Genomic DNA, 23706 nt, shown 5'->3' on the forward strand with positions numbered 1-23706 from the left:
TCAGGAAGTCATCTGCGAAACATCATGACACATGTAACGTGTGAGTCCACATGTGGCATGGTGTGCGTATATGTGTGGCATGCACAAATGCACACATACTCATGTTGGATGCTGCAACAGCAGATGGAGTTGACGGAACACCAGCGGAAAGCTCATGGGAACACATGACACACACATGACATAGTCACATCGTGGCACACTGGGAGTCACATGTCAGGTGTAATTATCCGTGTACCTGGCATCAGGGGACAGTTGCGGGTGTTGCAGACTGTGCCATACCAGTGATGCAGTGCTTGACACGTGTGTCGCACATGCACACATGTGCAAAGTGTGAAGGGGAAGTGTGCCACGTAGTGCCCCATCACACATGACATGTGTAAACAGCTCATCACACATCTATTGTGCCACGACATGAGGAGACATGTGCCACATCACAGCCTGACACACCTAGGCCCTGCACATGAAGGACTGCACTGACAATCACTTGAATTACAGACTTGTGCGAGTCTGACACCTCCATTCCTTTCGTGTGCGCCTCCTATCACCAGTGTAAGCAGTGAAATGCAGTACACATGCTCTGAGGGCGTGTGTAGGGCCCGACTCACGCGTGTATGGGCCGTATCACTATGGTTGGGGGTACCGTAGGCCCTAGTGATGCGGCACGTACTCACGCCTGCATGGGCCATACACGCGTGAGTTCGTCCCTATCACTATGGTTGGGGGTACCGTAGGCCCTGGTGATACGGCACTTACTCACACGTGTACGGGCCGTACACGCGTGAGTACGTCCCTATCACTATGGTTGGCGGTACCGTAGGCCCTAGTGATACGGCACGTACTCACGCGTGTGCGGGCCGTACACGCGTGAGTACGTCCCTATCACTATGGTTGGGGGTACCATAGGCCCTAGTGATACGGCACGTACTCACGCATGTACGGCCTGTACACGCGTGAGTACGTTCCTATCACTAGGGCCTATGGTACCCCCAACCATAGTGATAGGGACGTACTCACATGTGTACGGCCCGCACACGCGTGAGTATGTGCAGTATCACTAGGGCCTACGGTACCCCCAACCATAGTGATAGGGACGTACTCGCGCGTGTACGGCCCGTACACGTATGAGTAAGTGCCGTGTCACTAGGGCCTACGGTACCCCCAACCATAGTGATAGGGACGTACTCACGCGTGTACGGCCCGTACAGGTGTGAGTAAGTGCCGTATCACTAGGGCCTACGGTACCCCCAACCATAGTGATAGGGACGTACTCACGCATGTACGGCCCGTACAGGCGTGAGTACGTGCCGCATCACTAGGGCCTACGGTACCCCCAACCATAGTGATAGGGACGTACTCACGCATGTACGGCCCTACACGCGTGAGTACGTGCCGTATCACTAAGGCCTATGGTACCCCCAACCATAGTGATAGGCACGTACTCACACGTGTACGGGCCGTACAGGCGTGTGTACGTGCCTATCACTATCATTGGGGGTACCGTAGGCCCCAGTGATAGGCACGTACTCACGCGTGTATGGGCCATATACGCGTGAGTACGTGCCGTATCACTAGGGCCTACGGTACCCCCAACCATAGTGATAGGGACGTACTCACGCGTGTACGGCCCGTACATGCGTGAGTACGTGCCGTATCACTAGGGCCTACGGTACCCCCAACCATAGTGATAGGGACGTACTCACGCGTGTACGGCCCGTACAGGTGTGAGTAAGTGCCGTATCACTAGGGCCTACGGTACCCCCAACCATAGTGATAGGGACGTACTCACGCGTGTACGGCCCGTACAGGCGTGAGTACATGCCGCATCACTAGGGCCTACGGTACCCCCAACCATAGTGATAGGGACGTACTCACGCGTGTACGGCCTGTACACGCGTGAGTACGTGCCGTATCACTAGGGCCTACGGTACCCCCAACCATAGTGATAGGCACGTACTCACGTGTGTACGGGCCGTACACGCGTGAGTACGTGCCTATCACTATCATTGGGGGTACCGTAGGCCCCAGTGATAGGCACGTACTCACGCGTGTATGGGCCATACACGCGTGAGTACGTGCCGTATCACTAGGGCCTACGGTACCCCCAACCATAGTGATAGGGACGTACTCACGCGTGTACGGCCCGTACACGCGTGAGTACGTGCCTATCACTATGGTTGAGGGTACCATAGGCCCTAGTGATACGGCACTTACTCACACCTGTACGGGCCGTACACGCGCGAGTACGTGCAGTATCACTAGGGCCTACGGTACCCCCAACCATAGTGATAGGCACATACTCACGTGTGTACGGGCCGTACACGCGTGAGTACGTGCCTATCACTATCATTGGGGGTACCGTAGGCCCCAGTGATAGGCACGTACTCACGTGTGTATGGGCCATACACGCGTGAGTACGTGCCGTATCACTAGGGCCTACGGTACCCCCAACCATAGTGATAGGGACGTACTCACGCGTGTACGGCCCGTACACGCGTGAGTACGTGCCTATCACTATGGTTGGGGGTACTGTAGGCCCTAGTGATACGGCACGTTCTCACGTGTGAGTACGGCCCGTATCACTGTAGTGATGGTGCCCTAGGGGTACTTGTGAAAAGCGCCGTACCTGTGTGGGGATTTAAGAATTACAATGGTGAGACATGAGGGACAAGTGTTAGGGCCTAAATGCATGCTGGTTGTCATGGATACCGAGTTTCAAGTTCAAATTTTTACACCATGTGATCAGGAAAAATCAGTTGGCCACATTTAACAATGTTGCAAAGTGGTTGTTGACTTGACATGATGCTGCTAAATCGAAAGATGCAAAGGCTGTCACTGGTGTATGTTTAAAGGGATTGGAGGAAACGTAGGATGCAAATGAGTCTGATCAATCACTCTGTACTCCTGTATATGAAATAGGCCATCAAGGCAGATATAAGGCAGGCAGAACCCATGAGAGGGCACTTGCCTGCACAACATGTCAGTCGATACCACTGCTGCTGTATTGTCTCCCTCTGGCACCATGTCAAGGACTGTGGAGAGGGCCCAGCCTTTCACCCAGGAGGAGAACGAGGCCCTGCTGGATGTGATCCTCCCACAGTACCCCATGTTGTATGGTCAACCAGGGGAGCAGGTGAGTGCTGACTCCAGTACCTTTGCCTGTGCACCTTTATTGTGTCTGTCACTTCTGGCATGGTGTAACAGACATGCAATGTTGGGTGGAGTGGGTCCCAGGGAGAGGGGGGATGGCTTATGTCTCTCATGCAGGGCTTGATATAGTTCATGTGTGCACTCCTCACTTGCATTGTGCTTACTGTGACATTCACTGCATAGTGCATGGCACATTCCGCCAGTCAAATCCTCTTAGGCATTCTTGTTCTATTGTCCTGCGGTGATTCAGTGGTCACCCCGGTGTGACAGGTGACTGCACCCACAGAAGTGTGTGAGAGTTGAGTGGCGCTGTGGTGAGAGTGTCCAAATGATGTGTACGCCCCCTGGACATTGATGTGTGTGAATGTTTCTTGTCATGTGGATGAGTGTCTATGTGGAGTGTTGCACCACAGCTGCATAGAGGAGGCCACTGCTCAATCCATCTGATGTGTGAAGTAAGCCGTGCTGTGTGTCTGACTTGCTGAGCTAGCCCCACACCTGTGACCTCCCCCTGGCAAGTGGCACATGTGCAGAGTGAGGTTGGCATCCGCTGTTGCCAATGGCAGGTGATTGATGTGTGCCTGTGTGTGTCTGTGTACTCTGCTGATGTTTCGTCAGTGGCCTGGCGCATGTGACTGCTTAGCGTTGCTGTCCATCAGCGTTGTGTTGCTTGGGATGCACAGTGTGTGCCATGATCAGGGATTGGTTCGCACCCCTCAAGCCACCTGTGTACTTACTATGCCATATAGTGCATTGCTGCGTCCCCAGTGGAAAAAGTCCCAATGACTGAGGTGCTATTACTTGCCAGCATACTATGCCCTGTTCCACAAATCGAAGATGTTCAACTGTGTGTCTCTGTGACATGGTGCAGGTGTAGTGATGTTGTCCCACTTTGTCATCCACACAGGTATCCCCCTACCACAAGGGGAAGATCTGGAAGGACGCCGTCAAGGCCGTGCAATCGGTGGAGGGTCGCAGTCGGCGCCTGCCACAAGTGAGGAAGAGATTGCAGGACATCCGGTGCTGGACCCGGAGGATCGCCCGGGTCATGCTGAAGGAGGAGGCTCCTCGCAAGCATGGCGGGCGCCGGCGCCTGACCCACCAGATGCGGCGTGTCCTGGCGGTGGTCTTCCCTGACCTGGATAGGCGGATACGGGAGTTACAGCAGCATGAAGGGGGTAGGTATATGTGTGTTTGTTGTGTGTCGCCAGCTTTTTATGCTGCTCAGTCGCCTGGAGACACTGCCAGGGTATATATGTGCAGTGCATATCCTGTTCCCCCACAGTCAACCTGTGCTGTTCTTCCTCCCTTCCCCTCTTTGACATGTGTTACCTGGTCTGTGTGCGATCACTATTGCACATGGTCATCTAGGCTGCCAGTTTATCAAGGTGCACACTGCTTTCAGCATCATGTGTGGGGGTGGTCTGCCTGTGCCCTGTCCTGTACAGTCATTAGGGGGTGCATATTTGTTGCCACTGATGCTGAGTCCCAACATAGGAGTGTGAGGTTTCAAATTAACAGACTTGCTGCATGCATTAGCAATGTTGTGGCCTCAGACATGATGTGCATGAGTGGAATATATGCATAGTGGCTGGACGGTTGCTCCTGTAACAGTCAGCTCATTCCAGGACCTTGGAGCAGTGTGCACACTACAGTCCCCTGTCACAGCCTGCCCTCCTACTCATGTGCGTCATCCAACACTGCGCACATTCACTGTGGGTTCATAATGGCTCTGCCTCTGTGGCATTATTCCCTGGCCTGGGTAGTATTTTTCACATGTGTGATACATTTGCCCACTGGACAGGGATACAGCAGTTTCCTTGTGCATACTCACACTGGGCAGTGCCTGTGTGGCTATTCACAACAATCTGTTGATGTTTGTTTGTGACCAATGTGTTTTTGCAGCCCTACAAGGTGATGTCGTGTTAATGAAGCTAGTTTTCAAGCACAGTTATTGTAACCCTGAATAAGAGCTCTCACTTCTTGATTGGTATCAGTCACATTGACTCAGGTATGGGTGGGTGTGCGCAGAGGGGCATACATGTTCAACCCTGATGTTTCATTGCCAGTTCTGACTTGTGTGTGATGATTCGCAGTACAGAAAGTCATCGTGCAGTGCCCCCGTGATGTTGGCCAGTGCTTGCTGTTGGTGCTTCATTGCCTGTGTCAGTTCTTGGCAATCATGTATCCTGCCTGGACATTTTTGGCACCTGTGTGTGGTTCAGATGCTACACAGTTGGGACTTTGTGTGCTGACATCTGTGGGTACATTCTGGCTTGCCATGAGGGGGGATCCAAAGTACAGCTAGGCTTTTTTGCTAAACAATTGCAGGCCCATTGGCTCATGCATTGTCCTGGGTGTGGACATGTGTGCCACTCCAGATGACAGTCAGTAGGTCATATGTGTAGCCAACTGTGTGATTAGGTGATGGATAGCCATGTGACAAATGACATTATTCAAGTTGTTACTCTGGGAAAATGTCCATTAGCACTTACTACACCTGTCAACAATTCTCACTGTTTCCTATGCTTGACCTTGTTGTTTGGTTGTGAAGGACAATGATGTGCCTGCATGACAGATGTCTCCCAGGGAAGTGCACAAGACACCACCTTTACACTTTCCAGGGACACGCTGGCACATTTAAAAGTAATGCACAGTTTGGACAACACTTGTTTGGAGTTCATACATATACATGTTCCCACAGTGTGCTAGCATTTGGGTTAGTCCTTGGTTGTTGCTGATACAAAATTACGAGTGTCAAGTCATCCAGCCACCCTGGTGCCATGTATATGTACTTACTGCTACGCCATTTCTTCCTAAGAGTGGCTGATTTGAATGAGTCTGGCAGCTCAGACAATGACTGTGTACATGTAGTTTGGTGTGCACCTCCTTGTGTGACTTCTGCTATACAGACACATGTGTGTTGTGTTCACAGAGTGCCACATTCACACATGCTAGACATGTCCATTTTGGAAAGGGTTGTGATTCTCCAGGAGTCACAATGTATTTCTTTGGGGTGTCAAAAGTACTCACCGGTCTCTGAGTCTGGGGACACCTTCTGCATTGGCATGTGGTATTTGGCCTTGGGTGCGACAATACTGTTTGTTTCCCAGTGAACAATAGGTGGCATGCCTTCATAGTCTTGCTGTGCTCAACTGATCCCAGACACTAGCTTCTCCTGATCTTGTGAATTCAAGTCATTTGCTGTTGTGTCCTAATTTTCATTGTTTGCAAGTGGCATGGTGCGTCAACCAACTGGGGAGTGCAGGGATTACATATGTGGGGAGTATCCTAGATGTTACTCCTGATGCCTTTCCTGATATGCACTGTTGCCTATTTTGTTTGGACTCATGTGTCAGATGTATACAGGTGACTGATTTTTTTCTGTCTCTTCACCTTGCCCACAGCATCATCGGAGGACACCGAGGGAGACACCGGCACGGACGTGGAGGAGGGATCGAGCAGTGGTGCCACCACTGCTGAGGAGTCGGCGGAACCAAGTGGCACGGAGGGCGAGGGGAGTGAGGCGGAGGACCTGCCCAGTACCAACACAGACAACGAGACAGACAGGTCCGAGGCTGAGCTCCCAGAGGGGGCGGAGGCTGCTCCCAGAGCTGAAAGCAGCAGTACATCTCTCGCCGCCCCCTCCATTCCCATCACCGCCCTCCCACTTGCTCGGGTCCCTTCTGTCCGTGCTAGGCCACACCATGTCTCCTTCGTGCCAGGCACTGCACCCCCTGCCCCTGTCCCCCCTGCTGCCCTCACTGCCGAGTCTGTGGACATTCAGCGGCAGTTGCAAGTTGGGCAGACATCGATCCTGACTGTCCTCCATGGCCACACCAGACTGCTGACCCAGATGGTGTCGTACATGGAGGGCATGTCATCAGCGATGTCTGACCAACGGATGTTGCTGAGGTCCCTGGACTCGTCACTGATGGCAGTAGCGAGTCACCTGCAGTGCTGCCTCCCCCCCTACCCCTGGCCCATCCACAAGTCCAACACCCATGCCTGTCCCAAGCACACCCAGACACCCAGACATCCCCACACACGCACCCCACCAGACACTAGCTGCACACCACCATGTAAGGGCAAGCGCACACCTCCTGACACGCACACTCAGGGGGTAGCAGGCACACCCACTGGGTCTGGGGCACACAGGCAGGCATGCAGCCACAGTCCTTGTCCACATGACTCACTCCCCAGTCCCTCCGATGTCACTCCCCTTGGCTCACCTGCCCCAGATTCTGAGAAGGAGGCCTACTTTGCTGGGCTGGGCCTCAGCCCCACTAGTTCACCTGGACGCAAACGGTCAAGGCACTCCACGGGTAGGGGAGTTAAGTCCCCCAGCCCGTCCACCACCTCCCCCAGTAGCGCTGAAACCCATCCCTCCGACCCCCCCCCCTTCCTTGGGGCCTGTTGTTTCTCCGGGTGCAGGAGAGATGCTTGAAGAACTGGCGGAAGTGTGCAGCGCCGAGCTCGCCTCCACATTTGGCACTGCCCCACCCCCTGTGGTGGAGTCGTCTGTCCCTGCACCCACCACACCTACCCTTCCCCCTCCTGTCCCTGCGGTGCCTGGTTCTTCCCCACATGATGCCCCCCCCCAGTCGACAAAACACTCTTGTGATGTGCAGGCAAGCTAGGGGAGTCGCATGGCCATGTGTCACCCCCAATGACTGCTGATATGGACTGGCCATTGACCTTTGTGAATAGTCTCGTTTACACATTATTATTTTCATGCTGAATAAAGCATTTTCTTTTTCTTTGGAACAGTCTTGCATTTCAGGTATTGATGTTGATGCTGATGCTACAGGAGTTGGGGTTGTGGGCATGTGTTATGTTTCAGGGATATGTTGTGGTCTGCTGCTCATGGGGTGGAACCTGGTATCTGCGTGCCATCACGCGATCTCTGCAAAGATTCTTTGTCGTGTAGGCTCTTTGTGTTTGGAGACATCGTCCCAAGGGGTGTTCCTTCCTCTGTGGCGGTGACGTAGGGGTATGCGTGTACGGCCCGTACCCACACTCTGGGGAACGTGGGTACGGGCCGTACCACCATTGTGGCGGTGACGTAGGAGTACGCGTGTACGGCCTGTACCCATGCTCTGGGGAACGTGGGTACGGGCCATACCACCATTGTGGCGGTGACGTAGGGGTACACATGTACGGCCCATACCCACGCTCTGGGGAACGTGGTTACGGGCCGTACCACCATTGTGGCGGTGACGTAGGGGTACGCATGGTACGGCCCGTACCCACGCTCTAAGGGGCGTGGGTACGTCCCGTACCACCATTGTGGTGGTGACGGGTTTGCGTCCACGTCCACTTCCGTTGTGGCGGGACGTGGGATTGGTGGACACTCCCCGCGAAGTGACCAGACCATGGAGGTAATGAATGTGCAGGATGTATTAGTAATTTGTGGGGTGTGGGTTATGATTCCTGCCCCTTGCACCCCCCCCTTTGCCCCTGGGTGTTGTTCTGACCTTCTGCGTCAGTTTCTGTACACGAGGTGGTAGGCTATGAGGGCCGGGATGACGTGTAGGTTGGGGTCCATCGCTGTCCGTCGCGTACCGGGGCTCCTTGTTCGCGTTGTCCTCAATTTACCGGCAGTTTTTGGCTCCCGTAAAAAATGCTGCGTGTGGAGTGACGTCGGCACGAATCGTACTTGCTGGTAGAACGCTGCCTGACTCCGACCGGACGTCGCGTATGCGCCGCCCAGATTCAGATTTGTATGTATTTTTTTGCCGGTCGGTGTTTTTTACGACTCGTACGGAAATGGTGTTTCTGTGCGAATCCTACTTGCGAGTTTGTAAGCTGTTTTTCCCGGGTACGAGACGGACGGAAAAATCGCTCCGTACGACCATTCGTACCCGGGTTATTACCGGATCGGAATCGGCACCTAAATGTAATATCACTAAAATAATGCAAAAGGTTTCTAATACAGTTGTACATCTATTTTTAAATCACACATATATATATATCAATTCCTGTAGTGCTATGATATGATTTTAGTGCAGCCATTATATGCCAGAGTACTGCTTTGATACTATAGGTTGGTAGCAGTCATCTCACCAGATTCAAGGGACCACTATGATTACTCATTTGCAAGTTTGCCATAACTGGCCTTCCTAGTATACTCCCGGTGTGTCAGTCAGTATCGACACATCCCCACATACTTATGCATAGACCAACATACCAAAACCCATCTCAATAAACCAGGTCCAGTCAAGGAACAGACAGATCACTCAGTGCCAAGTCAGAGACTTCAGTTCTTCCACACGGGCTCAAATGAAAGGCTCAGCTATTATTTCAATTGTCCATCACACACCAAGTATGTATTGCATGGGAAGAACAGAGGCAGTAAGCTAAACGGCTGACTATAAGTCAATGGGATGCAGGTATATCCTCCCAGATGGCACTTAGGGTTTGGTTTCTTCTCTCATCTCCTGGAGGAGAAGGTCCTGAAAAGACACAAGCAAAGTTCGGCCTCGGCGGTTTGATACCCCTGAAATTAAATACGGCTTTTGTTATACGACTTGCAGGAAAGCAACATTTTTATCATTTAATTGTACATTACGCACACTTCAGAATGTTATCTATTTGCAAAATAAGAACATTCTGAAATGAGAAACAAACGCACTTCAGTATGTTATTTATTTGCAAAATAAAAACATTCTGAAATAACAAATAAACTCTAATTAATTAAAATGTCCCAGTTCTGCTTGAACAACAGAAAGTATACAGGAGTTAAGCGATTCCCATTGTCCTTCTGTTCCAACTGCTGCCTTTGTGATCTCTGAGGCCACTGGTCATAAAGGCAGTGTCAGGGGTCGCAAGAAGCAAGCCTGGGGTGAGGTAAGTAGGTAATGGGACAAAAAGTCAAATGACAATCCAAATAAAAACAAGCATTGAAAATGCAATAGGTTTTGCCCTCTTTTAAGTTAAAGCAATTCTGTTTGTTATTAGGCGGCTTTTTAGCTTCGCTTTTATTAGTGTTTTTCAAACTTTCATGTACATTAAATGCATATGTATGCATGAACATTCCAGCGCACACAGCTGTACCCGGCTCCATACTGCCCAGATGCCTGTCGTACTGCACCGTACAGCGCCGAGCACAGGTGGAGTGCTTCAAGCGCTAGAATACTGCCGCGATGACAGCCCCCGCTATGAGCAGGGCGTCACAGAGGGCCTCCATCCTCAGCAGCGCTCACACGGTACCACCATGGGCGCGTTTCTCTTTCCTGGTATGTTCAACGACGTAGCTTCTGTTGGTGCAGCAGGTGCAGTGGCACCGGGGCCCAGAGGCCTGAGGGCCCACTGAACCCTGATTATTGGTGTATTTCACTGTTCAAACAGGAGCCAGTGGGCCCATTTCATTTCTTGCACTAGGGTCCGTGGCACAGTGGCTGCGCCCCTGGGTACGTGGTACAGTGCCGAGGGTAGTGCTTTCCAAACACCGATGCAATAAGAGGCTCTGTCCTTCCATCACCTAATACATTTATTCTTTTGTGCCGTTGGCACCTGTTGGTTTCGAGGCACTATGCAGTATGAAATGGCTCAAATGCAGCAGTTCACAGTAGCCCGTTCCTGTGTGGCACGTTACAGAAGCCGGGAGACAGTCCTTTGGAGAGGAGCTTCAAGGCGCTTGTTGGTTCTTTGTAAATCCAGTCTTTAATTATATATTTCCTGTCTTGAAAACGAAACAAAACGACCTAAACTTGACAAACAATCCACACATTTCTGGCGTGTTTGCTGTGGGGCTGGTCTGCCTGCCAGGGCTGTGGGCACAGCATGCACTCCCGGGGGCAGGACGCGCCCTGACCGAGCCGAGCGGAGTCTGATCTCTGGAAGCGCACGGCGCTTTCATCTCAATGCTGCTTTCACGCTGTGAGCCATGTGTGGAGTCAGTGGGAGCGAGCGAACTCTCTGCTGCGGAAAGCTAGGATGTCCGTGCGCTTTACAGCCAGAGGTGTGTCCAGATGTGGGCCCTTGCCAACCTCAGAGCTGGCACAGCCCGTGGAGACCAAAGATTGTGAGCCCCTCAGAGCTGGCACCGCACGTGGTGCCCACAGACTGCGGGCTCTTGGTACCCTCAGAGCTGGCACCACACGTGGCGACCAAAGATTGCGGGCCCTTGCCAACATCAGAGCTGGCACAGCCCGTGGTGTCCACAGCCTGTGGGCCCTTGCCACCCTCAGAGCTAGTAGAGCCTGTGGTGTGCCCAGAATACAGGCCCTTGCCACCATCGGAGCTGGCACTGCCTGTGGTGTCCAGAAATTGCGGCCCCTTGCCACTCTGGGAGCTGGCATAGCCCTTGGTGGTCTCAGATAGCCAGCCAGTTGCACCTGCAGAGCTGGTAAAGTGTCTGGCAGGCTCAGAGCGCACGCCACGGCCTTCGGCGTGCCCAGCGTGCATGGCTGTGCCCTCTACCTGTGCTGCGTGTACCCAGTGTGGAGAACCGTGCCATCTGCCTGTGGTGTGCCTGGAGTGCAGTCCAGTGCCACCCGCAGAGCTGTTAGAGCCTGTTGTGAGCCCAGGTGCCAGCCTGAGTCACCTACGGCTGTGAGTTCACAGATGGTGAGCCAGAGCCATCTGCAATGCTGGCACAGGCTGGCACAGACTCCGTTGTGTCGCAGTAGCCCTGCCAGGCCCTCCCAGCTCTCGTCAGTTCGCATGTGAGGCGGGTTCAAAGTGCACTACAAACTCTGGGGTGAGAAACCAGATGAATCACACAGTAAAAGTGAGTCTGCACAGCATACATATAACAAGCGGCAGTGAAAGCGATCGCTTTTTCGTTTCTATGACAGCTAAAGCATCGCAAGATGGCGTCGGACTGTCCACGAGTGCCGTGAAAGTGAAAGCGGCAGAAACAGACTCACATACCACACCAAGGCTCTCTTGCTGCACTGGTGGTGTTGCCAGCCGCACAGTGTGCTTCAGATGCGGTTTTGTGTTGCTGTTTATCGTGTATGCTGCAGTAGGAATTATCGCCAGTCAACAGGCGCGAGGACTCGATAAGCCTTATTGCAACAGTAATATTTCTCCACAGGTTGTGATTTCAACAGAGCATATGACAGCTGTAAACACGTCAGGCAATGGGCACTTGTGTAGCTCACACCTGTCATTGATTTGACCTTAGAGCTGGCAGCGTGCTACATACAGGGGGCTGTAAACATGGAAATCACGGTGCTATGGGGACGGCAGAAACAGACTCGAGTGGCCGTGAAAGTGAAAGCGGCAGAAACAGACTCGAGCACCTTGAAAGTGAACGCGCTGACGCGATAATGACGCTATTTAAAAGCACGCCGCCATGCGCGTGCGCGTGTGCGAAGACAACAAAATGGCGTGGGACTGTCCACTGTCCCATGGACACGCGCATGCTGTCTGCATTGGACAGATGGCGAGAGCAGCCATCTTTGTCCATGCAGGCGTTTGCATGAGCCCACGACGGAGAATCGATTCCAAAAGGTCTCTCTGACGAGAGCAGCGCATGCGCTGCTTTGCGCTAGGCGAGAACTAAAAAAGGCACCTCCCAGGTTTAAGCCTTAGACATGAATTTATTAGAAGTGACATAATTTTTAATTAGCAGTTGTCTTGCTCTTTAGAGAGAATTTGAGACCAAATGTCTAGAATCCCTTCATCTTCGTCTTTCTGTTTCCAAAGGAGAATGAACCTGGAAAGGACCACCCCTGTTTGTTCATGATAAATATCGGAAATTGAGACCAGACTTAGAAGCATATAGCCTTTCTTTGAGCTATTAGTGGACATCCCCAGTGAGACCACTATCAAGAATGGTACATGAGTCAGTCATTCTCTGGTAGTGCCACAAGGATCTGGAACTCCTTACCTCCCTCCCTTCACCTAACAACATGCGTAGACACCTTCAAAAAGGACTTCAAGCTCCTCCTATTTGACAGACACCTGGGTTAATCACCCTCAACCATACCTAAGTACTTTATCCAGAAGAAAAGCACCCTTCATTGTGTGTCCCCACCCCTTAACCAATGCTTGGACCATGTACGTCCCTGTCCAGTGGCTGCTTTTGTCCAAGTCGCAGCTACCAATGCAATATGTCTGAACGTGATTATTGTAACTGTTAATTTGTTGTACCCTTGTATGATGCTACTGTTGTAGAGCACTATGATGCCTTCGGGCCATGTCTGCGCTATATAAAATTTCAAAAATAAAATATATAAAAATAAGTAAATAAGGTATGGAGGAGAAGTTGCGTATATCATACAGCCCCATGATTATAAATGGGGTTTGAGCATAATTTAAGTGATAAAAATATTGATGTAGAAAGACTGGAAGAAGAACTATATACTTCTTCAGATGACATTTACTGTGATATTTTTTTCAGAATGCAAATCTGACTGTGAGACCTGCTTCAACAGAAACTTCTGCACCAAGTGTAGAAGTGGGTTTTACTTGCACAGTGGGAAGTGCCTTGACAGATGCCCGGTGGGCTTTGAACGCGATGATCACACCATGGAATGCAGCAATATAGGTAAGCAGTGGCTCACTGACTCTAGACATAACTAGGCAGATTCGGAAATGGGAGAAGTAGAAAAAAGCAGAAGGGAGGTCAAGGTTGAATAGAGTCCACATGTTTAGAACCAGCAGGAATATTTTTAAAACTTAAAAGCCTTGGTGCACTGGGTCTGTTGCCATTTGAATTTCCTCCCACTGAATGTGCTTGAATGAATCAGGGTTCAAAAAGGCTGGGTGTAAGAAAGGACTAAATCTTACATTTGAAAAGCCAAGTTGCTTAATTTCACATCATTATTTGATGAAACCATTTTATTCTAGCTGACAAGGGATTTATTCTCATTGACGGCAGCCATTTTGGACTTTAGTTCGTCATCTGGACATGCAACTTCTTGGACGCTGAAGTGGTGCAACTTGTCTCAGAAGAAAGGTATCATAGCTTATAATTTGCTCCAGGTTATCACAGGACCACTTTTTGCATCAATATAAAACCAGATGTTTGTGGTAAGAAAGGCCTAGCGTTCTCTCGTCTTTCCCCCAGTAAGAGTTAGTTAATTCAATACTTTCAGCACAGTGCAAACTGTGGAACTCAGTGAATTACCCGCTGGTCATTTTCCTGCCCTCTCTTGACACTATGCTCCCTGCAAACCAAAACCCTTACACTTGCATATAATCTTTAGATTGATTTTGAAACCAAACCTTTAAAACGGTAAAAAAAAAACACCCGGAGACTTTACCATAGCCGCTGTTACTAATATGAATGTTAAAATATTACCTAACAGCAAAGGTACAGTAAGATAGTTAGACCATATTACACTCACATAAAAGATACCAAAGTATAAAACTCCCTCAATAAATAATGAAATGACCCTGGCATCATAATAAAACATGGGATCATCTGAACATTTTTAACCATACTGATACACAGCAAGCATAAAACAAAACTGTTCATGTAGATGCTTTCAAGGAGGCCCTTCAAGCTGCCTTAATAGCAGTACAATCACATAAATGTAAGGGGTCACTATGATTCTACACCTAAATTCCAGTTAGAGCTATTTATATGACGAGGTGCAACAATGTCAAGAAGGCTTCCTGCCTCGTACATCCTTTTGCAGCAAATAATTAGAGCAAAACGGATTAGATGATGGATGGAATGCTGAACAAATCAAACATTCACCCCCAGGCATAGATCTGGGTTAAATTCATAAGTTTGTTTTCTCACCATACCACGCCAGTTTGGACCCAGCAATATGCAAATCATTCTTGTCCCTGCCCCCATGGGAACAGTCCAGCCCGAACTGCTGGGCCAGGTCCACCCTGAACAGGACAACAAGCATTCTGGGACCGGTTTCTGGGTATCACCCCTCATCAGCCAGGCTAGTTTGAATCCAGAGGCATAGTGAGCACGGGACCCACATCTGGGCATACCCTTGCCACCTATGGTGACAAAGGCAAAAAGAACAGATGATTGACAAAAAGCTGAATAAATCAAAAATCCACCCCTCATCACAGATCTGGGTTAAATCCATTTTTTGTGCTCACCATGCCACCCCAGTTTGGACCCATCCATATACAAATCAGTCTTGACGCTGCTCCCTATAGGAGCAGTCCAGCCCAAACTGCCCGGCCAGGTCCTCCCTGCATCTTCCTACTCAGGTCTTTGGAGCTGATTTGAAATGCATTAACTAGAGCAGAATTTCTATGTGAGCTTAAAGTGGTTCTGCCTTTCTCAGTGGTTTGTTGAGTTTTCCATTGAATGCACGATGATTTGTTTGTGAATTGAACAGTAACAAAGTATAGTTATTTGCTTATAAAATGAGCAGACATACGTAGGGTCAAGACAGATAAGTGAGCCATCTTGAGATGCCAGGGTTAGGAATTTATAATGGTTTTACAATACCAGTAAAGCAAAAAGTATCACTAGGTTCGTAGTGAAATGTTTCTCTCCACTCAATCGCCATATTTCGGTGAATAGTCAAAGTCTTTAAGGAAAACTGGGATATATTGCTATTAGTAATTGCCGCTCGTAGGCTTGTGGACATTGGTGAATTTCATGCCTGAATAACCGCTGCTGCTGTGAACGCCGCCTGGGGCTCTGGATATCATTTGAACTTACCTGCCGTGCCCTCGCTGCTGTGGTGACTGCAGATTGGGTGCGGGTGACGTTCTGTCCACACAGGAGTTTTACCTGCTAATTTTAATATACGGGACTGCGAGGTCCAGGCTGCTTTGTGCTCCAGCTACCTCTCGCACCTGGCTCCTCTTCCCGGCTCCACCCCCAACAAGTATACAACGCCTCGCGGCCCACGCTACGCGGGGGCCGCTCGTAGGCTTGTGGACATTGGTGAATTTCATGCCTGAATAACCGCTGCTGCTGTGAACGCCGCCTGGGGCTTTGGATATCATTTGAACTTACCTGCCGTGCCCTCGCTGCTGTGGTGACTGCAGATTGGGTGCGGGTGACGTTCTGTCCACACGGGAGTTTTATCTGCTAATTTTAATATACGGGACTGCGAGGTCCAGGCTGCTTTGTGCTCCAGCTACCTCTTGCACCTGGCTCCTCTTCCCGGCTCCGCCCCCAACAAGTATACAACTCCTCGCGGCCCCCGCTACGCGGGAGCCGCTCGTAGGCTTGTGGACATTGGTGAATTTCATGCCTGAATAACCGCTGCTGCTGTGAACGCCGCCTGGGGCTTTGGATATCATTTGAACTTACCTGCCGTGCCCTCGCTGCTGTGGTGACTGCAGATTGGGTGCGGGTGACGTTCTGTCCACACGGGAGTTTTACCTGCTAATTTTAATATACGGGACTGCGAGGTCCAGGCTGCTTTGTGCTCTAGCTACCTCTCGCACCTGGTTCCTCTTCCCGGCTCCGCCCCCCTTGCTTATTTCACCCATATCTCCCCACGCGTTAGCAGGACGCGTGCGGGGCGTACCCCGGGGCGAAGACCGGGCAAAGAGCGGGCCCTCTGTGGCCCTCAGAGGCACGAGGAGACCGGACCGGGGCATTCCTCTAACTTGACCATCCATTGGAGGCAATTGTGAGTACTGACTCGTTCCACTGCTTTGTTAACTATGGCCGAGACTTTGCTCAAAAATCCATCTACAACTGTAGGAGGTACGAACAAGGGTACATTGGATGATTACTTCTCCAGGGCTGCTGCGGCTAATGGGAAGGAGATTGTATTAGCTGAACGAAGGGCTGAGCGGCGTCGTTCCATAGAAAGCATGAAAAATAGATTGCCCACAGACATTTTGCTTTATACTACTCCTTCTGAGCCAAGTCCTCTCACTATTACTCAGGAGTCATTAGCCATTGATAACGTTCCCATATTGCTTCGAGACACCCCCTCTTCACCTGATAAACTTAATAATTCACATGTTTCCATCAATTTATCTTCCTCTAGTATTTCCATCAAGGAAACTGATATGATTACGGTGTCCCTTCAACCAGAGACTAAGGCTACTAAAAAGAAGGCTGGGAGGGTGGCTGTGTCTAAAGTTCAAAGACCCCCTCCTACTAAGAGAAGAAAGAGGGTAGGTGATCCTCAAAGGAATAAGATTAACCACTCTGACTTTGGTAGGGGACCTAGACCTATTTTAGATATTTTATCCATGCCAAAGTCTAGTGTATCACTTATTCCCTCTACAGAGGCTCTTAAGGATACAAGCACTATTACTCCAATGGCACCTTCCGCCCCTGATCCAACTTGCTCTCCACATTGTCTGACAAACGAAGGTTTGTACGTTGCCCCTCTTGAGAGTATTGAACGACTATTAAGGTCATTCACTCTACCTATATTGGAAAGATTAAAAAATATGGAGCAACGTCTGGGGGACCTAGAATTGGCTATCACTGAACATGTGGAGGCATATAAAGACCATGCACATTCAGTGTTGCCTCCCCTTGTGACATCAGTGCCCTCCTCCATCCCTATCAGGAAAAATTGTAAGGTTATCTCTGGAAGCCAATCTATGGTCACATCTCCCAATACAGCCCAACACCAACCAGTACAAAATGATTTGGGTGAAGCGACAAGGGGAGCGTTTGAATCTACTTCAGGAAATACTCAAATTGTGAAGGGAGGTACTTCTGTATCAAAGGCAGTGGACCACTTAAGGCATCAAGTTGATTTGCCCCCAGAAGCTGTCCCTTATGTGGTAGTGCTTACGAGAGTTCCGTTACTGAAAAAGGGCAAAAAGGAAGGGTTTTTTGAGCTCAAAAACAAAACTATGCACTGGCTTACCCTAAACAGGCCCCTTCCCTTCAATGTTAATGGGGAGATATTGCACGTTCGGCGACTCCCCTGGTTGGGACGTAGAGCTAAGGATATTGAGGGGGATCTAATTATTATTAATTTTAGAGACCCCAGAGCTGTTACTCATATCCTTGACTATACTCTGGGCAAAAGTTGTGGGCCCATCACGCCTCGCGAATTGACATATTTTTATCCAAGATCTTCAGTCTCCCATAGGGGGTACTTCAGGGCCCCGGCTCGAATGCAGACATGTCATCCTGTCTTACCCATATCTCCTGACAACCAGCATTTTACCCATGCACCCATCCCTGTGGCTTGTGAAAGTGTATCTGATTGGGCCACTATGCCTTTTGGGAGTCACCGAAATGGTTATAGGAGGACAGATTATTGGCCACCATTAACCCCGCTGGAAGTCGCAAACAGATTCGATGCCCTTTCAGGCTTCGACGATTGCGATTGACAGGGGGGATCTTTAATTAGTAGGCCTATTAACATGGAGCAGCAGGCCGAGAATATCGAGTCGACTTCCCTACTGCAGACCTTCCCCCTACAACAACCTACTCTCTCTGGAACAGTTCCACCTACTCTTGACCAATACGCATTGCCCCATGAGCATATCTCTGCACCAGAAGAGGGATCTGTCATTATTAACGCCCCTTGTGGTTTTTTGCCCCATGACCAAGTTAACCAAGTTCTACTGACTGGCCATGTAAAAATTCTTTCTTGGAACGTGGCGGGCCTTAAGAGTAAATTGCCCATTCCAGAATGGGGCTCCTTTATGGCCCTCCACGATATTTGCATGTTACAAGAAACCTGGGCATTAAAAAGCAGTCAAGCTCAGGGATTTGCTATATTTGATATCATGGCCAGCAAGGGCGAGAGGGGTAGACCTGCAGGGGGTTTGTCTATATGGGTTGGTACGCACTTGGGAGTAACTGCATCACAAATAAGTACTAATTTGCAGGATGTTCAGTGTGTACTGTTGACTACACCAAATGGGCCAAATATCGCCCTGTTTAATGTATACTCAAGGCCAGTTAGGCGGGGTCTTACTTCAGAGGCCATTGAAATTCTGTTGACCTTTATCCAGACAATGGACCCCTCTACTGTGTTAATCGTGGGCAGTGATTTCAATTGCCACTTTGAGCCACTCATGGATTCTTCCATGGGTGACCCAGATGACATTGATTCACTGTGGGCGATTCCCCATCCATTGACCCCTTCGGTCAAGGTCTGGACCCCGCTAGTTTTACAACTGCACTCATTTGCCCTTACAACCTCATTGCGAGCTTGCAACGGGAGGGTGGAACCTCACAGACCGGGAAATGTAACATTCAATCGGCATAATCAGTCCTCCATAATCGATTACATCTTTTTAGAGGCTAGGCACTGGGATAAGGTGCATGAATTTAGAGTTATTGAAAGAACTGATAGCGATCATAACGCTCTGGTACTCTCATTTAGGCTAGGGAGCTTTGGGCTCAAATGTCAAACTTTGGCTGAACATTCTACCACTGTGCCCTTGACTATATCAAACTGTAGACGAAGAGTTAAATGGCTAGACTTCCAGATGTCCGACCCTAAGCTAGCTGCTTTATATAAGATCATTATCCCTTTTATTGAAGAAATGGGAAAAGTTGGTCATGTAGGCAGGGCTTCAGAAATCCATGTCAACCTGGTAGCAGCAATTAAGGATATTCTTTGCCCTGAGAGAAGGGCTATTTGCCCTCGGACTTCGTCCCCTCGGTGGTACAATGCTCTCTGTCGGACTACCAGGAAGGCTCTCTTTAGTGCTTTAAAAACTAGTAATAGGGAAGCCATTAGGCTACATCGTTCTGCGTATAAGAAGGCGCTTAGAGACGCCAAAAAGGATTGGGAAGTTGCTAAGTGGGAGAATCTGGGCTCTGCACTTGGTAACAATAACTCTAAGCTATTTTGGACTATAGTAGCCTCTGGACTCAGTGGCCATAGTTTGGCCTCTGCCCCTAATATTGCCCCTTCCGTTTGGGAAAGCCACTTTTGTGCCCTTTATGGCACTTCTGAGTCTGGTGATATGGTCACTATTGCCACTGAATCCCAGCAACTTCGTGTTAGTGTACTTGAAGAACTTTCCCGGTTAACTGTTGCTAGCCAACGCCCCATACTAGATGAATTAATCACCCTACGCGAGGTTGAGATTGCTTTAGGAAACCTGCTCCCAGAAAAAGCTCCCGGTCTAGATAAACTGCCTGGGGACCTTTTTAGGTCACAACCAAAAATTTGGGCTCCCTATCTAGTTACCCTATTTAACGGGATTTTGCTGGGCGATGATTTGCCGCCCACGTGGTTAGGAGCCGAAATTGTGCCGATTCTCAAAAAGGGTTGCCCTCTAATCCCGTCAAATTATAGACCCATCAGCTTAATTGATACATCACAAAAACTGATGGGGAGGGTTATTTTGGACAGGATCCTCGGGTGGATCGAGGAAAAGGGGATACTTTCTACGCTCCAGGCAGGATTCAGGTCTGGTATTTCTACCTTAGATCAGATATTCCGCCTGCAGGTCCTTTATTGGAAAACAGCTAAGGTGGAGGGTGGCAGCCTCTATCTTGTATTTGTGGATCTGCGGGCGGCTTTTGACCTGGTCCCACGTGCGAAACTCTGGAAAGTCCTTGTGGAAATGGGTCTCCCGCCCTATTTGTTAGCCATTCTCTCAAGATTACACCTAAACAATTTTGCACAGGTTAGGTCCGGAAGGAACGGAGAACTCACAGATCAATTTCCAGTCTTAAAAGGAGTTCGCCAAGGGTGCGTTTTGGCACCTACTCTTTTTAGCCTCTATATCAATGGCCTTATTGAATATTTGAATGGTGTACCCAATACCGATGCCCCAAGACTGGCCACAGGCAGAGTGCCCGCTCTGATGTTCGCGGACGATACTCTTTTGTTGTCCAGAACATCATCGGGCATTCAAAAAACCCTTGATGGTTTTGTAGAGTTTTGCCATCTTCGGGGGTTGGAAATCAACATAGAAAAAACAAAGTTTATGATTTTCAACCCCCCAAAACGTACCCGCCCTAATCCTGTGCTTTTTGATAGTCCCTTGGAAAGGGTCAAAACGTTTATATACTTGGGTGTTACCCTCACAGAGAAATTTGATTGGCATAAACATATTGCTAGATCAACGCTTAGGCTCACCCAGTTAGCAGGGGGACTAAGTAAAGTTTTTAAGGAATCTACATTTAGGCCGGTTTCCCCTGCACTTACAATATACAGTCGCCAAGCGAGAATGTCAGCAATGTATGGGGCTGAACTCTGGGGGCATATGCAGACCCTGACCCTCGATCTCAAAAGGGTGGAGCAGTCTTTTGTCAGAAACCTAATCGGTCTACCGCCTAGTACACTGTTGATCCCTCTTAGATTGGACCTTGAGCTAACTCCAATAGAGGAGACAATAGGCGCTAGACCGATTATGTACTGGAAGAGGCTGTGGTCTGTCCCTGAACTGGCCGATTATAGAGCTGAATTCCTTGAGATTTGGCCTTTTCTCAGATCCAAAACGATCCCGTGGCTTAGGCATATTAATGCAGTTTGTACTCGGCTTGGTTTCCCTGGATTATGGGACATGCTGGAGACCAATTGTGATGGGATATCTAGGAAGACACTCCTTTCCCATATCTACACGTTAAACTTTCAGACGCTAATGAGTTCATCCTCCTTGGGTAGGTTATCATCTGAGTTCCTTCAAGTAAAAATAGAACCTAGGGCCGAGGTTTTTATGGACTTAATTGAGCCTCCAGTTGCCCGTAAGCTGTATATCCAGCTGCGTTATGGCACTCTTCCCATAAGATCTTTTACCTCTAAGTGGACCAAATCAAACATTCTAGCTTGCCCTGCATGCACTTACCATACTGAGAATATTTCTCATGTTATGTTTTTTTGTCCTGCCTACCTTGTATCCAGAAAACGCTGGTTGATTCCTATTTGTAGGAATCTGGGATTTTTGCATTACACACAGGCTCGTAGGATATTGACTTATGATACTCATCCTCCCATTGTGTTTGCTGTTTCTCGTTATTTGTTGTATATGTGGCGTATTAGGCAGAACTTTTTAACTTAACTATTTTAATGTCTTTTTACTGTTTTTTTCATGTGTTTGTACTTTTTATGGTCTGTCTGACCGAAATAAAGTTACTACAACAGCTATTAGTAATTGTGATTGTGCATTTGTCTTCTTGCATGTATGTTCTGGATGCTTCTCTGACACTTCTGCTGCTTTGAACTCACTCATATGATTTACTTCTATTGGTAGAGTACCAAGACATAGAGTGAATTATGTATGCTATTTAGAGCGATTAGGACATAGATGTTAGTAGTTTAGCACTATGCATATGTTTGTATTATAAACAGAAGGTAAGTGTTTTAATTTATAAGCAGAACATGGAAAAGAGCTGGCTCTTAGGGAATACTGATCTACTGAACTGAAAATCCAAATTTTACCACTAATTCCTTATTTTTAAGTGGACCCTCAGCATTTAACTTTGAGCAGGAATAATGCATCAGTTTCCCGAGCCCACTTGAAAAATGGCTGATATATAACGGTTGGTTGGTTAAATTGGATAACATGAAAAAAATGATCATAAGTATTCCCATGTGCGATGAAGAATTAATTTGATCCACCTTAGAGCAGTCACATCAAAGGCAGCTGGTGGGGCATAAATACCCCCAAAATTCTCTTCTTTAATAGATACTGATTTCTCTTCCTGCCTTTGACTCTTGTAGTAAAAATAATGTGCATATAATTTTACACAAGGTTTACTAGTCTTGCCATAACATCAATTTGCTTTAAATAAAAAAAAAAATATTATGCCATTGTTGACAATAACACTTCATTCCTTATGAATTCACACTTTGGCAGGAACAATCAAAATGTTTTCATTGTGGAAGCATGGGATTTTGCTTTGCAGAGATGGGTTGATAGGGCAGGTTTAAAGTATATAAAAAAAACCTCAGTTCAGATATGTGGCTGGGGCGTGGCAAGTACGGATGCCACTCACAGAGTACCGAGAACTAATCCCTGTTTGACCTCCTTAGTGATGACAAAACCAGCCAACATGGTGTACATCAATATATGAAACTGTCTAAAGCACAACAGGATTTGGATGGATGGAAGTGGATTTGCAACGCTTCTCCTCTGGAAATTGAGCAAATGACTGGTTCTTTATAAGCTGCTTTCAAGCTGGCCTCTACGACTATCGCTGGAGTCAGCCAAGGCCTATGAGCCTGATGTCCCTCCAACCATGGAAAATACACCCTTGAACTTTAGAGTACTGGGCAGAACCACCAAACCCAACTGTGACTGGGATTGCGGAGGCGAGTGTGACCCCTGTGAGCTCAAAAGACTGGCAGCTCATATCCCAACGCAATGAGGTGAGGAGCCGGGGTGCATCCTGCCACGTACGACCAAAAGAGTTGCCGCTGGGTCCTTGTGAAGTGAGTCCCCTTTGGCACCGTCCACTAGAGCGCCCCTCGCAGACCCTGCTTGGTCCTCCCACAAATACACTTGCCCTACGGACATCCGGTACAGGCAGCTCTGGCTGACATTGAGATAAGAAAAGTACAATGCACCACCAGCAGACATGCAGGCTGCACTCCACCAGATAAGCCTCCTGAGCACCCTTAGATTAACTGTTCCTAGAGACATTAACACAAAATGGGGGACCAGTACATAAGGCCTGATTTTGAGACTGTCTGCAGTGCGTATTCACACACTGTCTTTCCTTCTATCTTTCCGAGGTATGACAAGCACCTGAAAAACTCACCAGGAAACCTCCCCGCT

General features: G+C 49.0%; 1 protein-coding gene across 1 annotated transcript in view; it reads left to right on the plus strand.

Annotated features, from left to right (window-relative positions):
• Window positions 1-23706, plus strand: part of RSPO3 (R-spondin 3) — a 400364-nt gene that overhangs the window by 220526 nt on the left and 156132 nt on the right. The window contains exon 3 of the mRNA XM_085611820.1: window positions 13502-13648. Within this exon, the coding sequence (XP_085467946.1) occupies window positions 13502-13648 (147 nt within the window). The remainder of the gene's footprint in view (window positions 1-13501; window positions 13649-23706) is intronic.

This window comes from Triturus cristatus, chromosome 6 (genome assembly GCF_964204655.1).
Source record: "Triturus cristatus chromosome 6, aTriCri1.1, whole genome shotgun sequence".
In the NCBI taxonomy this organism is placed as follows: Eukaryota; Metazoa; Chordata; class Amphibia; order Caudata; family Salamandridae; genus Triturus; species Triturus cristatus.